This window comes from Erpetoichthys calabaricus, chromosome 17, assembly GCF_900747795.2.
Source record: "Erpetoichthys calabaricus chromosome 17, fErpCal1.3, whole genome shotgun sequence".
Taxonomy (NCBI): domain Eukaryota; kingdom Metazoa; phylum Chordata; class Cladistia; order Polypteriformes; family Polypteridae; genus Erpetoichthys; species Erpetoichthys calabaricus.
The window spans coordinates 20,555,047-20,572,957 of record NC_041410.2 but is presented as its reverse complement, the minus strand read 5'-3'; the positions used below and the strand labels follow the sequence as shown (position 1 = coordinate 20,572,957).

Below are 17,911 nucleotides of genomic sequence, written 5' to 3'. Positions count from 1 at the left end.
ACAATCCTGCAGAGCAATCATCAGACCTAGTATCTCCCATAGCTGCCCATACTGTACATTAGGGATTGCCCTCTGTGCTTAACATACATTATGGGATGATGGTATAGTTTGGCTTTACCTAAGCACAACCCCATTTGAATGTATAGTTTGTCCAAATTTGGCATATACTGACATAATTTTCTGGACTGTTCCCCTTGACAGGTTAAAAGGACTTATTACAATGTGCATCATACAGACCAATTTCACTTCTGAATAATGATGTTAAGATACTCTCAAAAATCATAGCTAGAAGGATGGAGAAAGTGCTGCCTTCGGTAATATCACAAGATCAAAGTGGATTTATCAAGGGTCGACACTTATCCTCCAATCTTCGACGCCTGTTTAAGTAATATATTCACCAACAAAGTCAAACACCCCAGAAATATTATTATCATTGGATGCAGAAAAAGCATTTGACATGATTGAATGGAAATACCTTTGCACTACATTAGAGAAATTTGGGTTTGGCCCGAACATTTGTGCATGGATCAAACTACTGTATACCAATCCAGAAGCTTCAGTTTGTATTAACAACATTTGTTCAGACTACTTTAAACTAGAATGTGGTACCAGACAAGGATGCCCCTTGTCACCACTGCTATTTGCAATCGCCATTGAACCACTGGCAGTTCACTGTCGAAATGCTGATCAGATAAATGGGATTATTAGAGAAGGACTGGAACAGAAAATTCCTCTATATGCAGATGATATGGTACTGTATATATCAGACCCACACAATTCTGTGCCTGCAGTCTTAACAGCACTTACAGAATTTCAAAAGATCTCTGGTCTCAGAATTAATCTGAATTAAAGTGTACTCTTTCCAGTGAATTCTCAAGCATACAATATCATATTGGACACCTTTCCTTTTATTATTGCAGATCAGTTTAAATACCTAGGGCTAAACATCACAAGTAAACACAAAGCTCTTTATCAACAAAATTTCGCCGTCTGTATGGAAAAAATTAAGCAAGAGTTGCATAGATGGTCAACCCTTCATCTCACTCTAGCTGGAAGAATTAACATTGTTAACATGAATATTCTTCCTAAGCTTCTTTTTTTATTTCAAAACATTCCAATATACATTAATAAATAATTTTTTAAGCAATTAGATTCAACAATAACCTCATTTATTTGGAACTCAAAACATCCACGTATCCAAAGAGCGACCCTACAAAGGCCTAAGGCAGAAGGTGGCATGGCTCTACCTAACTTTCAGTTTTATCACTGGGCAGCAAACATAAAAACTATTAAAACCTGGACACAAATAGATGAACATACACAGGCTTGGTCTGCAATAGAAGTAAAATCCTGCAGTACTTTCTTATATTCCCTGCTTTGTGCCCCAATAAATGCAAGGTATCGGCAATATACTAATAACCCAATTGTGCTTCACTCACTCAGAATATGGAACCAATGTAGAAAGCATTTTAAGATGGAGAAGCTTTTATCTGTGGCAAGAGAACCACCTCTTTCAACCTTCGCAAACATATGCCGTTTTTAATATCTGGAAAAAATTTGAGATTAAATTGCTCAGAGATCTTTATATAGACAACATCTTTGCATCCTACGAACAATTACATTCCAAATTTAACTTTCCAGCTACACATTTCTTTTACTATCTTCAAATTAGGAACTTTGTTAAACAGAACCTGCCTGATTTTCCTCATCTTGCACCCTTGTCCATGCTGGAAAAAATATTGCTCAATTTCAAGAACTTAGACACCATCTCTGCAATATATAAAATTATTTTACAGTCCCTCCCTTTCAAAGATCCAAGAGGACAATGGGAAAAAGATCTCTTACTGTAATTAATATATTAGAAAGGGAGTTTAAAGTAGCAATGCAGATAATTCACTCGAGCTCCATATGGGCAAATCATGCAATTATTCAACTCAAAATTATATATCAAGCACATCTGTCTTGCCTAAAACTGTCCAAAATATTTCCAGGGCAAAATCCAACCTGCGAACGCTGCAATCAAGTCCCAGCCTCACTGGGTCACATGTTTTGGGCCTGCGCCAAATTAACATCATTTTGGACCAAAATTTTTAAGTGCCTCTCAGACAGCCTTGGTGTCACAATCCCTCCAAACCCATTAACAGCTGTGTTTGGTGTTCTTCCAAATGGGTTCAAAGTGGAGAAGGACAAACAAACTGTGATTGCATTCACTACACTTTTGGCACGCAGACTTATTTTGCTAAACTGGAAGAATCCAAACTCTCCTCTTTTAAGTCAGTGGGTAACCGATGTTTTATACTATTTGAAATTGGAAAAAATCAAATATTCAGTTGGAGGATGTGTACAGAATTTTTTTAAAACCTGGCAGGATATAATCAATAAAATTGTAGAATAAGCTCTTAAAGCACTGAGGAAGTAATTATCTCCACATTTCTTTTTCCTCTCCATTCATCTGTACTGGCATATTAAACTCATCAATTTAGGTATGTTTACAAGCCTTAAGTTTTACCCCGTCAGCCATGCTCTCTCTTTCAGGGGTGGGGGTCGACTTGTTTTTCAATCCTATTTTTTGTAAAAATTGATCAATTTGTATGAATGATTACAATAAAATTTAAAAAAAAATGGTTTTGGCCTCTTTAGAACTGTACAGTATTAATTGCCTGATGTTGCTTTGAAAACTCTTATCAAACTAACTTTCAGATCTCTGACACATACTGCTAATTGGCAGTCGATCTACTATGGCTCATTCTTACAGCTACCTTTGTAATTATAATTTATTTAGTTCAGAGTTAATTAATCTGCATGTGAAAAAGAGCTTATTTTGCCCACTTCAATAATTAACTTTAATAAAACCAAGAGTAGGGCAAAAACTTCCCTGTACTCAAAGTAGTAACTTGTGGTGGGTTCATAGTTTTCAACCTGTTTAAGCTTTGTGACAATACTCTTAATGGACATTTTGTTGATAACAACTTTGAGGAAAACATCAGTGCAAATTGTATTTTTTTACAGTGTGTTTCTCAGTAAACCACAGGTGAGGGTTTTAGTAATTGACATATGGTGTTTCTCTGGTGGGGTATATACAGTAGGTTTAGAGGCTTACTGCAAGGGTGTAATTCTGCATGTGTGATCTAGTGTTCAGAATAAGTGTACTTTTTAAGGATCCTTATAAAAAAACACTACCAGAATATGAAAGAAAGTTTGTTAACATCCTTCTAGTTTTACTTCCTTATCTAACCTTTCAGAAAGAAAATAAAAATTGTGTCTACAGTTTGCACCCTTGGACCAAAAAAAATGTTTAGGTTACAAAGCTTATAAGAGTAACAGTAACTTTTCTTTCATATGTATATGGCATAAGGACTGTATTTTGCCTGAATTGGATGGGTGAATAGTTAAGAAAGCAGTCCCCAATGATTAATTCTGTGCTCTTTAGCTATAATACTGACTCTTAGTCCTAGTAAATCAATTGCCCAGTTGTTAGCGGAGTATGACGTAGTGTACTGTGTTGCATGCTGGTGATTACTTTAGTGTTTCTTGAATGTAGGCTTTATGTGGGAATGAAAAGTTGGCCTCCTGCCAGCTAATGTCAGACGTACAGCCTGTTTTGATAAATAGAGAACTAACACATTGGCATTGAAAACTGGGGCTATGCCATGGCTGCCCCTAAATTTCAGGTAATGGGAATTTTAGGATCTTTATCTTCGATAGACTTGCTTTGTTTGTAGGATATTGCAGGTATTTATAACACAGAATGTTTTGGAAGAGTGCCTATTCAAATCTAAAACAGTTTAATTGCGCAGGGCAAACTTTGAGTGGATGTTGCAAAGCCTAAATGTGAAATTGTGATAAGCTTTTAAATATGGAGACAGTTTAGGAGATATGGGGCAGATTTAAGGGTTTTACATATAATGCAGAACTCTGGGGGTTAAAAAAGGATTTGAAAATGCTGCTGAATAAAGCATATAACTAATGACTCCATAGCTAACCATAGGACACATTAGAGAAGAAGATAAAAACAATATTGGAAAAGAAAATCAACATTTGGAGGGAAATATTGCAGAAAAGATGAAAGACCCAAAGAGATTTGTTTAGAAATTTTAGTAGTAGAACAGTAGTCAAAGAGAAGATGAAGATTTTTAGGAATGGTAAAGGTGAGCTAGAATATACAGATGGTGAAAGGGCAAAGGGGATGCCCACGTAACACCAGGCTACAGCAGATAGATGGTCAATTTCCAGGGGGTGGAACTGGACAGTCTCTCTGCCCTGGGGTGTTGCCAACCAAGTTGCCGAGCTGTTTCATCATTTGGTGGGTGGCTAAACACTGTACCAGTGCATGCTCCCCAACCTGACCTGACCTGAAATGGAAAATGCTTTGAACTTGGATTTTGTAAAAGTTTATATGTGTGAAGAAATCTATAACCTCCCAAAAGTAACCAGGTTTACTAAAGGGGTACTTGGTTTTTTGGAAAAATTCAGACAAAGAAGCACTGCTGAGATTATATAGGTTGAAATCTAAGAAATCACCAGGACCTAGGTACCTTTTATTCTTGAGGGCTTAAGAACATTAGCACATATACTGTATAAACCCTTGACACAGATTTTTTTTTTTTAATCTCTGCTCACTGGAGTAGTTTCTAAAGATTAGAAACTTGCAGATATTATCCTGTTACATATAAAGGCTAATTCAAGTAACTATTGGCCAGTAAGCTTAATATGCATCACAGGTAAATTAACGGGCATAATTGTTAAGGAAAAGAGAGAGCAGCTCATGTCTAGATCAAGTTTATTAGTAAATATCAGCATGGCTTCAGATGAGGAAGATCGTGTTGCACTAATACACTTGGAATTCTTTCAAGAAGCAACACAATTGTATGATAAGAGAAATACATACTATACATATTATTTATCATGAATTTCCAAAGGCTTTTGATAAAGTACCACAGGAATAAAACAAGCATGAATTCAAGTCACAGTGTGTAGGTGGGTGCAAAGTTGGTTGAAATGCAGAAACAAAGGGTTGTGGTAAACATGTGTGTTTTTATTTTTTTTGTTTTTAATTAGGTGATGGTAGATGTGATGTTCTTCAAGTGTCGCTGCTGGGGCCAATGTTCATTTTACACATACATAAAAGATCTGGATAAGAATGTGATCTGTAACCTTGTTAAATCTGCAAATAACGCCAAACTACATGGAAGGGCACATAATATAGAATCAGCTATATTGTTAACAGTGGGAATTGAACAGTATACTACTAGCTTGGGCAGATTTGTGGCATCTTAAATTTATTGTAAGTAAAATAAATAAATAAGTTGAAATGTTAGATTTGAATACACAGTGGGAGGTCCAAAACAAGTACACCTTATAAGAACAACTTGGGAATCATAGTGGACATCAAGATTATGTATAGAAGTAATCAAGAAGGATAAGAGGATGTTAGATTATATGAGTAAATTGCAATGATTGGAGTACAAGACAAGGGAGTTTGTGCTTAAGATGTAAAACACATATTACTGAGATCTCGCCTATATTTTTGGTCTCCATATTACAAAAAAGACCGCAGCACTAGAGAAAGTTCAGAGTTGAATGACTAGGCTGATTCTGGGACTGAAGCTATGAGGAGAAATTGGAAGGATGTGAACCTTTCCAGTTCAAGCAAACAGAGATTAAGAGGGGAGGGGATATTACTGAAGTCTTTTAAATTACAAAGTGAATAAGTTACAGTGGATCTTGGCTGTTACTTTAAAATTAATTCTTCAAGAAGAATACAGGGAAACATTTGGAAACTTAAGAGCAGATTCCTTGTAAATGTTGGAAACTTTTAGTCAATAAACCTTAGACACATGGAATAAATTACCAAGTAGTGTGGAAGAGAATAGGACTTTAGGGACCTTCATATCTTGACTGGGTGATTTTTTTTTTTTTTTTTTTTTTTTTTTGGGAATCTAGATGAAAAGAGTGGATGGCCTGTTCTCATCACAATTGTTCTAATGTTCAAGTGTTCAAATACAATTGTTTGTTTAACCTTTTCATGGCAGATTTTATGTACAGTAATTTGCCCTGATTTTGACACAGACATGGTACCGATGCTTCTCTGAAAGAGTAAAAATGTTTAGGAGGAGTTTAAAAGCCTGACCACAGTATCTGTATAATGCAATTAAGTAGATTTGCCCAATTTTACAGTGCAGACATAACGAAGCAATTGTGAAGTACAGTATACTAGAATAGAATTCACTGTTGAAAAGTGTTACATAAAAGTTTTTGTTTTTTAGTCATGCCTCTTTTAGTTTGTTACTGTACGTAAATTACAGAGTCTAACATAGTAGGGGAGTTTCTTTGGTTAAAAATTCAGCTCCACTACTGATCTGTGTTCTAGAGTAAATCACTTTTGCTGCCATTGCAAAAGTAATGAAACTGATTAATGATTTTCTATGTTTAGTCCAGTAATTATCCTTGCATTATCTTTTTTTTTTTCTAAATGTTAGAATTTCCTTAATATCTGTTGCATAGACATACATTGGACCAGTGCTTATCTCTGTTAATCCATTTAAACAGATGCCATATTTTAGTGAAAAAGAAGTAGAAATGTACCAGGGAGCAGTAAGTATTGTTTTGAAAATTGATTTTTCCTGTATCTATCATTAATTCTTAGTTGCTCAAAAATACCTTTTGATTGTTTGCTGGCACATTATTATGATTAATCAGAAGTAGCCAGCTGCATGTAGAGTAATCATGTAACTCACATTTTATTAAACTAATAAATTTCAATATGGTCAGAAACCTACAGTACAAAATGACTTGACCAGCCATGACCTTGCTCTTTATTACCAATCGGTGAGTGTAACCTTACTTAAAAAATCACACACATACTGGAATGCCTACCTTGTCTCGTTTGTTTAAAAAAAAACAAAAAAAAAACATTGCGTACCTTTTGGATGGAAAATGTGTGATTATATTACCTAAGAGAGAGACACACAGTCATCTTACAGGTTTCAGACATAGTAGTTCTGCAGAGTTTTCATCTGTACTTTATTTAGCTGTCCCAGAGTTGAGAATGTTTTTTCTTTTTCTTACCACCAAACATTGTGTTGTAGGTCTGTTTCCGTGTTTGAGTTAGTGTAGACTATAGTAACAGAATGCATTTTCCATTTAGTCTTTACTGTTGAACAGGTAAACAGGTCTATAATTTTTCTGCTAATGAGTATAAATAAATAAGACTTGAATATTAAAAGGTTTCCAGATTCAGCAATTGATAGATTTGATTGGATGTTTTGAATTGTGTTTCACAATTTGACACATTACTGAGATTGTTAAGAAACTGATACCTAAAAAAAAGTTAGTTTGACCTTTTGTGAGGCAATGACCTTTTTGGAAATTACACGTTTTTTTCCAGGCTAGCTTTCTAATAAATTTTTCCATGTTTTCTTGATACTGGACTCGAGTAATAAGATTTTTATTAGCTGACATGTTCCAATTTCATCCTAAATGTCGTTTCCAAATTGTGCATCCAAAGAGTGAATGCTTCAAGGTTAAAAAAAATCTGAAGTAGTTTCACTCCACTTTCGTCACCCACCATTATCTGTATCTTGCTTATCCGATAATTATAAACAAAAAAAATGCAATCATGCTATTACCATAATAAAAGTATAGGGTGAGCAGGGGTATCCTAAGTTTGTTAACGTTTTTAGTTTTGCTTTACACGTTAAAGTTTGCATCTTCTTATTGCTACTTTTTATGTTTGAATTTTACAGGCGCCATATGAGAATCCACCTCATATTTATGCCCTTGCTGACCATATGTATCGAAACATGGTGATAGATCGTGAAAATCAATGTGTCATCATCAGGTAAATCTCTGTGAATGCAATTTATAGTAAACTGTCACTGGGGGCAAGTATTAGTGCAATGGTAAACAATGTTAATGTGCATTACCTTTTTGCATATTTTACAATTTGCATGATTAATTTTGAGAGTAATGCCAGTTTATCATGACGGCCCTAATAAATTAACAAATCTATAGAGGCTTAATGTTGTATACTATATTGAAGGGCTTTATTTATTCAACAATAAATTATGGCGTATTATCTAAATAAATAAGATGTATTCCAATTCACAATATTGGACATGGACTACAGACTAGAGCTCTTGATGTTATTTTTGATATTTTAACTGTGTTAAAAAATGGTTCTTGTTTTATATTTGCTGGAAACACAATCTGTGATATTGTGTATGATAGTACCACCATTGTAGCATTGGGGCCTTCTACAAATAATCCAACCCCTGCTTTTTCAAGATATATTCCAAGACACACGTTATAAGAAAAGACTGAAAGATGAAGATTATACCTAATAAATGTTTTTATTTTTTAATCATCCGTCTTTGTTCTTTCCATCTAAGTCAGTGATTCTTAACCTTTTTTGAGTCACTGACTCTGATGAAAGCTATGGACCCCCTTCCCCAGAAATACTCACATAAACACAGTTTTGCATGCAATGAATATAATGTACTTTATATATCAAGGTTTGATTGTCTCATACATACACAAAGTATGAATTAAACTTTAAAGTAAACAATCTAAAAACACTTCTTTTTCATGGAAAAAGAAATGGCCACTCATTATAATTATGAAATACAATTATCTTCGTCAAATTAAAACAGATCTACTACTACTACATTTTCTACTACCATTACTACTACTACATAGTCTCTAAATCAACAGTACCGGGTTGTATAGTGAATATAAATGTTAATTTTTATCAAATCCTCATGGACCCCAAGTTAAGAATCCCTGATCTGTCTCTTCTGGTTTGTGTCACAAAAAGCCAAAACATATCCTCTCTCCAAATGGTGAGCAAGAAAGGAATGTTTTTGGAAGTTGTTGTGCTATTAGGCACACAACCTTGCATGGGTAATTATTTTTAGAGATCACTGTCAACATAACTCTATAGATCAATACCTTTTTGGAGCGCTACAGTAAAAGAAGGACTATAAAGGCAGAAATGGTGTTCTTGCTAGTCCAGTATAATATGTAGCTGCTAGTTATTTTTAAGACTTTTGAACAAAGAGATGTAATTCGAAAACGGAGTACTTTGGCTTCACTTTGGACTTAGTCTCTCATTAGGATTGTAAAGGAAACATTATAGAGAACAATGTTGAAATATGTATTTCTGTCCCATGAAGAATACAAGCATCCCAGGCCTGTAGTTTAGTTTTTTTTTTCTTTTCTATTCTATGTATACTTAGTCCTTTACTCCACCTTGAATGCCAAAATGTATAAGCATTGAGGTATTTTTTTGTTAATGAGTGAAAGTTAATTTGGGTAATAGCCACCTTGTCAAAAAAGCACTAAGTATCTTATAACTTCCTATTTTATTAATTTGTGTTAGGTGTTTCATAGTCATGAGTACACATTTGCAGAGTTTTCTTCGCCTTGAGTTCCCTGAAATCACTGAAATGTTTGCGATATTCTCCGAACTTGTCAAACTGCATTAAAGTCAATGGGGAAGGACTAACTGAACTAGATTAGACAGGATTATAATGGTGCAGTCGTCCTTAAAGTGTGAGGGCTACGGAAATGTCTGCCTGCTATACTGGACTGATTATTGTGCCCAAAAAGGTGACCTGAGCTGTGCTGCAGCAGTGCTAGCCACTCTACCACTGTGCCTCTGTGATACTCTGAAGGTTCTCCAAACAGTCTATGCTGATGCTTTGCAGTTTTCCTTCTATCAAAAGGATGTTGTAAATAGCAACAAACCTTTTGATTTTATTATTTCATAGACTGTCCTGTGTTTTGGGGGGGGGGGGGGGGGTTGGGTGGCTAAAATATTATGTATGCATAGGGCATGCGTCTCCTTATACTGTTGTGGCATTCGAAGATGGACCTGCACATTGGTGAAAACCCCTTGAACAAACTTTCTGGTTAATGTCTCATAGAATTCCATGTATCAGCTCGAGTTATGGTTTTAACATATTGGTTCTGGTAACAACTTCTATCTACTTAATGACTTTTAACATTTCTCAGTCAAATGGTTTTACTGTCTGGTATTTGATAATGTTGGGCCCATTTAAAACCATCTTCACAGTTGCTCACAAACCCTGTTGATGGCTGGCAATTCAAAGTAAAATTTTAAAATAACTGTTTATTATAATACAAATTTCATTATTGTGAGCAAAAAGATGACCTGCGTTGTGCAGCAGCAGTGCCAACCACTGCACCACCGTTCTTCACTTAGATCAAAGAAGAAAGAATGCAGTCAGAGGCATGCAGTCATATATTTAAGCAAAACAAAGTGGAAATGCCAAAATCTTAGTCAAACGTCAGAAAAAATATGTAGGTCTTTTAAAGGCAGAAATTCAAAGTGGCGTGTCATGATTGAAGCCACTGGCTTGTTCTATTTTTGAAGTCATGCTAAAGGCTCTCTAAACTGTTTGTGCTGATGATTTGCACTTTTTATTCTATCAAAACGATAGAAACGTCTTGTAAATAGTATTAAATCTTTCAATATTATTATTTCACAGAGTCTCCTCTGTTGGGGGTCATGCTCCCTCAAGGTTTGCTTTCATTCTCACTGTGCCACGTGGCTAATTATTATCATGCATGCATAGGGCACGCGCCTCCTTCTCTTATGTTGATGGAGATCTCGAAGATCGATCTGCACATTTGGCTACAAGCACAGATAACTCGTCCCACAGAGTCTGTAATGCAAATTATCACTATTATATACCTGGGGGGTGGTCTCAGCAGTGTTGTCTGTTACAGCACCAGCAGACGTCACACTAGCCTCGCAAAACATTAAGGGCACTGTTATTAAAAAAAAAAAAAAAAAAAAAAAAAATCCTAAACCAGCCAAATTATCAGTAAATAATAGACGAAATAGGGCAAATGTAGCAAATTCGCTGCGAATGACGCTTTGACAAAATCTGCTTATCAACACTGGTGTTTCATGTGCCACTTGTGTGACATTCACCTATGACAGGCATTTCTTTTAGGAATTTTTGAATTCTGTTTTTTTTTTTTTTTTCCCCCTTGAAAAATGACAATTAACAATAACATGATAGGTTATTTGCATAAGGTTTTTCTTTTTTTCTTCCTTGTTTGTTAAATTGGCCCACAGTAGCTTAAATACTTCTTCATTAATGGTTGTACTGAAGAGAATAAAGTTAAAACTCAGTGGAGAATGTCTTTTTTGTTTAATTCAGGTAGCTGTATTTGTCTGGATTTGTTGTATTTTAAATGACAGTTAATATTTGTGCAGACTTTTTTTTTTTTTTTTTTTTTACCCCAAACCATTTTTACTCTGTACTATTTTCTTATACCAATTTGAACTGTATTATTGTAAATCCGACAATGTACATCAAAACATGTATATAGTTAAAACTTTAGTACTTTGTACACAACACTTTTTATTGTTTTTTTTTTTTTTCATTGGACTGCAGTATAAAAACTGCCTATTAAAAGAGCTGTCTTTTCTATTGTTTTGTATTACAGTAAGCTGTATTTCAAACCCAGAAGGAGGATAGGGATGTTTTAAATGTCCTTCACTCTCCACTGCTGTCAAATATGAAAGACCTGTACCACTGCCTCATTCCCACATTGCAGAACCTGGTGATATTATTTGAGACATTTCAGAATATTTAATGTGCATATTATATAGAGCAGATAGCAGTTATTTTTGTATTTTTGTTAGGTACAAAATAGTTAATTGTGGTTTGTGGTTAGTGAGGTACAGTGGTAAAATGAGCAGCTTAACTCTGCTCAGTATCTGAGTCCATAATGCAAAGTCAGACAGTGGTCCTGACCTTGCTGAGATTGGGGTTACGTATCACCTTCCAACGTTGAACTACTGTGAAACTGCAGCCTTAAGAAAATTTCATTGTTTGTTTATTTTCAGACAATTTCACATTTTATGTTATGGTGTGCAGAGTGTATGTAACTGGATGAAATTTGTATGCTTTATAAATGAAAGTGCATTAGACAGCCATAATACAGACATGTATACCGTACGTACAGTATAAAATATGTATACATATAAAATGTATGGTAAGTATTTAATTTGAAAAGCCTAACTCTGAAAATCTTTACACTAAATGTAGATATATGGCAAAGAAAAAATGTGAGTCTAGAAACATGGTCTTTAAATAACACACATTTTGGTCTTGTAGTTTATTGATAATGTCTGCAGTAAGTGAAAAATCACTGGTAGGAAGGTCTTTGTTGTACTCCAGCTGTCTTTGCGTGGGGTTCATTTGTCTTTCAGGCTAGCTTCAAAGTTGTGTGCTGCAATATTTATTGTACTTGTTAATGCTGTCTTGTACTGCTAGAGATTTTTACACAATACGATCTTTTAAAGAAACTGTCTTTCAATTGTTACTGGTGTTAAATGATAATGCACAATGAATTTATTCCTCCATACTGACTCAAGTTATAATTAAAATGATTTGCTAAAATTAAATTGTTGGTATATGGAAGCATTTATGTAATGGTAGTTTTGTTAGTAGCTTTACCCAGAAGTGTCAAGTTATAGTTCATCTTAATGCCTTTCACAGATTTAACAATTTGCCCTAAGATGATGATTAAACAGCAGTTAAAGCTTATTTTTAGCTTAGCATGTAATGAGTCAGACTATTTCAGCGCTTTTACTTGTTGCAGAGTAAGCAGCTGTCTTTTTTATCCACATAAAAAAGAATGGATGTAAAATAGTGATGAGGCAGAATAAAAGAACAAAGCTTCAGAGACTGGCACTTAGCATGTGGTCAATTACAGCAGCTTTCTCAGTGGGCTCTGCAAAATTAACAACTCTCTTTGGTCATATACAGTATGCCTGCCACCTTTTGCTAAAACTCGTGATTTAGTTTTTTTTCCTCTAGGCTGAAAGTCATTTTTGTTTTCCAGTGGTTGATGTTATAAAGTATGGGTCTGTAAAGTCAGTCCTCGAGAACTGTAGTGGCTGCAGGTTTTTGTTCCAACCCATTTCTTAATGAAAAGTCCATCATTGATGTTGAAGCACTTATTGCTTAAGCAACATTTTTATGCTTAATTTTAGTTGTCTCACTTGTTGAGATTTCCCACACATAATTGCTTATTTTAGTCTTAAACAGCTGCATTTACTGTTTTAATTGCTCCTTATTAGTAACCAGCAGTCTCCAAATAACTTGTTTCCATTTACAGCTATGTGCCTTTATTCGTGTTCAACATTTCTTGCCTTGCATTTCCTGTCATCCCACATTTACACAGATCTTTGTAGACATGGAAACACACATGAAATGTATGTTTTCCAAATAAAGGGTTGGGGGGTTGAGTGAGCAGGATGCTTGTGCTGATTGACACATTTGCAAAACAAAGACTCTGATGATGAGGTGCAAGCTAATTTAAGGTGGCCCAACACTACGAATACTTTTGTAGGCTTCAGGGATTCTAGTGTTAATTCCCTATTTTCTAGTTATTTTTATATAATGTCATGGTCTCAACAAAATTTGCCAGAAATTAACTAAAGGAATAGATTGACAACCCATTGATATAACATTTTTTGGGTGATTTTTAAAATCTTGGTTGTGAATCCTGTTGCCCTTTTTATTGTTGAACTGTTGTAGCTTTAGAAGGCCTGTCTTTAGCCACAGTTGTTTTTTTTGTAAAATTACCTGGTCTAGTTCTGTCCAGAAGCAGGTTTGCATATTAACTTACTGCTGGACAAAAAGTCACATTTTACATGTTTATTTATTATAAATTGCTTTAAAATAACTTCAGGGTGGAAACATTGTGTGTGTTGAAAAGATTATAAAGTATACACATGCCTAAACTATTTATTACAAGGTTTTCTATTTCAATGGAGGAAGTAAAATTGGAAATATGTGATATATGGAAACATTTTAATTGCTTTAAAAGTTACTGATTTATGTTTGTTTACCATTTTTTCACACACTTAATGGTAAAAGAAATTTTAATTCAGGTAAATGAAAGCATACGATCTTGTTTGACTAAAAATATCTTTGAATGAATTTGAAGTAGAAAATAATTGATAGAAAACTTGGGGAAAATTAAGTATTTCAGTGAGAAATTTTTTCTTTGAACAATTTTGGTAGATCCTGTAATGAGTGCCATGCCATTGCTTGTTTTTTTGTTTTGTTTTTTTAATTATTTTTTTTAATAACAGTAAATACCAAAATTTAAATGTTTTCTTGTATGGTATGCTTCTTAGAAATGTTTCTAGTGCTTTTCAGTTTCTTTATCCTGGTTAGTGTTTGATATATTATCACCTGCAACCTCATGTATAACACCATGCATAGAATTCACAGTACAACATGGCGTATGGACAAAACTTAAAATGTGCGTATGCCCAAAAAATATCCAGATGCATAACACTGTGCGTACCCAAGTTCCATGCACTTCCCCATCATAAATCCCAATGAACGTGAAATTAACATACATGCACATGCCTACAGCACCACCCTAACTTCTCCCAAAATTTCACATATTTCAATATGCAAATCAATATAAATAGCCCCTTCTATTCAGAATTTTGTTAAAAGACAATAGCAGAAGCACATGGGGGAAAAAACAAGAATTTCAGCAAATGCAAAGTGGAGGCAAGGAAAAACATACTATTTATTGGCTTAAGCAGTGGTATAAGCAACAAAATGAAGTTGATGGAGTGATACGACGTGGTGGAGACACACGAAAGTTCAAGTTCAGAAAGTCGTACAGTGCCTGAAATAAAAAGGAAGTGGTCAAAGTTGACATGAAAAGGTGAGTCGCAGCCCACCGTCTGTTTATTCTGTTTCAGACAATATTATAAAAGCAAACCCCTGAGCTGAGGGTGTGATTCCAGGTAGTGATGGTGCTGCTGTGCCCAGCACGTCTTCAGGTGCTGGCTGCTCGCACACCTCTGCCTCAGAAACTGTTGGGAAATCGTCTGGCTGTGTGCTAACAGACATTGTTCTGGAGTCACAAAATGCAATAGTGGGTGCTGTAAAAAATGTGGCCAATGAACTAAAGAATACAAGGGATGTATACTCTGTTATTGACCACAAATTAAATGAATTGGTTAAAATAATAAATGCTGCATCTGATCACCTGTTTTTTTACATTCTACTAATTACAAGTTGTAACACTGTCTGATTTGGCTGATCATTTGGTGGGTCAGGGTCCGGTTCATCATACCGTATCTCTTTGGGTACGGGCAAGCCACTATTGTGTGCCACATTATGCAGCACGCTACATATTTCCATAATGTGACGCACTTTCTGTGCACTATAGAGCAGCACATTAATAGAGTGGAAATGCTTTTTATTTACGTAAGCAAATTCATTCTCTGAAGGCGCCTTTATAGTGTAGTGTCGGCACAAAGCGCCACAATGGATAGATACTCTGCTCTTTTTACGTGGCTCTTTAAGATGACTTGCTATCCTTAGAAGACTTTTGCCACACTAGTTGGAAAAAGCATCTGTGACTGTGTGGAGTTGCCATTTTTATAGGCTCTTTTGCTATAGATGATGTAGTGCCAGCTCATTATTTTGGTAATTGACCCTGGCTGATGTAACTTGTCCAGCGCCATTGCAATAGCAATGAATGTGCAGTTGACTGCGCCGATTACATTTGGAAAACTGGACGTTGCTGCAAATTACACTTTTGTGTTTCCCATTTCAACCACAGTGTAAGGAAATCTTATTGAAAAGTCACATTGAAAAGTTCCTGTGGCTAAAAAGAGTCTGCCTTTGTAAAGCCAGCACCAGTTCAGCACACAGCTCCAAGAGGATAGCTGGAAATCGAAGTTAATTTAGAAGCCAGTCGTTGTCATCTATAAATATACGCTGTATTCGAATTCTTCCATTTGCAATGTCTTCTAACAGCGCCAAAGCAGCTATGGTAGTTGGAATAGCTTGGCCGTTCTGTGCACCATTATAGTTACAGAATAATTACAATCAAATGAATTGAATTTGTAAACGATACCAAATTAATTTTGGTGTATTTGATAAATCCCATGTCATTGATGTGAATCCGAAAAAAAGGGACACCACACAGAAGCAGTAGCACGCCTTTGATGCTGGTTGATGCCTGTTTGCAAAATCAAGCAGAAAAGTATGTACACACCGGGTGAGCCTGCTGTGAAAATGTGCATGGCTTTACACCAAATTTAGTTTTTATAATTCTCAAAGTGTCCATAGAAACAGGCATATGCAATATTTTTGTGCATACGCACCATTTATACATGAGGCCCCTGATCGCAATGTACTGAGCATTTAACTTTTACATTGTTTCAGAGTTCAAATGAGTAGTTTATCGTGTGATTGCAACCTTTTTCAAACAGCTGTTTGAACTTTTACTTTTTCACTGTACTGGCATGCTTGTAATTTTAGGTTTTCATGTTTCAGGGAGCAACCAATTATGTGTACAGTATTGATTCTGAATATTGTACCAGAATGACAACGAATAATATTTTGCATGTGCGCCCCCACACCCCATTGTTAATCTTAACATTTGCTCTTCAATAGTGTTACTAGAAATGTTTGAGTTTTTTTTTTTTTTAATAAATCATAAAACCAGCTGGCTGTCAAAGAAACCTAAGGTTTTAGAGATTGAGTATGTAGTCAAAATGCATCTGTCAGCACTGTAATTTGAGATTTTCACAATGTCGTTAAATTAGTCCCCATTGATATTCTACTTTTATTGACATTCTACTTTTAAGGAAGTTGTTTAGAGAGTTAAAGTAGTTTAAATACATCTAACATGCAAGGCCATTAAAGTTCAGTGTTGTCATTATTGCATTGTATTGTATCTTTTAAAGTAAATAGTTCTTTGGAAGGTACAACCTATTTGACTTCCACAACCACTGCACTTTTGAGATTTCATTGCCAGGCTATTTATCTCTCACTATGGAATATGTGAATGGCTGAAAAGTTTCTTCATAGCTAGTGTATTAAATAGGGATCAATTTATGTGTATGTAATATTGAGCTTTATATTTTTACTCCTTGCTTTCCAAAATCGGAGTGAGAAAGTAATTCATTATAATTAGTAGGAAACTGAATACACAAGTTTAAAAAGTACATCCTGCAAATATAAGCTGAATAAAAATGTTGCTATTCTTTTCCAAGGTTTGTGTTGTCATATTTATTTTTAAAGCTGGTGAGAATTTCCAATTGTCATAATGTTAAGTTGTAAAAGAGGAAGTAGGAATATTTTTTGTTGACTATCTCCCTTGAGCTTTGTCTTCTGGTTAAATACAGCTGTCTGGAAAAGAAGAAGAGATGAACAGGAAGATGGGAGGATAGGCCAGTATGTGATTATCTGTTTTAGATGGTAATTTAGGAAAACTGAAAATAGAGCTATTTGATGCTAGAGTTCAAGGTGAAGATAATAGAGAGGAAAAGGTGAGAATGAGCAGCCTCAGCTTTTGCTGCATCCATTTTTTATTCACAGACAAGACACAGAAAATTCTAGCAAGACGCACATATCCTGTCATTTTTACCCAAACATTTATAACTATATTGTGATTGTCTTTAGAAGAGGACTGCATTTCTCAGCTCTAGCCTATATTTTCTTTCAGTGTTCCATAGGTTGAAAAAGTGAAGCACCAGCCTTTAAAATGGTGTATGATATTAAGCATATTACAGTGATCCCTCGCTATATCGCGCTTCGCCTTTCGCGGCTTCACTCTATCGCGGATTTTATATGTAAGCATATTTAAATACTAGGGGGCTCCGCCCCCTGCTCGCTTCGCTCGCCAACCCCTGGTGTTGGGAATGACAAAGAGCGTGATGTATGAATGAGATATAGAATAGTGTGACGGTGTAGATGATTTAAATATAAAGCAAACAGTAAAGTGTGTGGCACAGTGTAAAGGTTTATTTGAAAATTTCTTTGTACACGCCGTTTAAGTGTAAAAGGTAATTCCAGGTCAGAACTTGTAAGGTCATTTAAGA

General features: G+C 35.2%; 1 protein-coding gene across 2 annotated transcripts in view; it reads left to right on the top strand.

Moving 5' to 3' along the window:
- The window catches only part of myo1ea (myosin IEa), a 150,997-nt gene that overhangs the window by 57,612 nt on the left and 75,474 nt on the right, over nucleotides 1–17,911 (top strand). For both annotated transcript variants that reach the window (XM_028823814.2, XM_028823813.2), the window contains exons 3-4: nucleotides 6,505–6,594; nucleotides 7,746–7,840. In XM_028823814.2, the coding sequence (XP_028679647.1) occupies nucleotides 6,505–6,594; nucleotides 7,746–7,840 (185 nt within the window). The remainder of the gene's footprint in view (nucleotides 1–6,504; nucleotides 6,595–7,745; nucleotides 7,841–17,911) is intronic.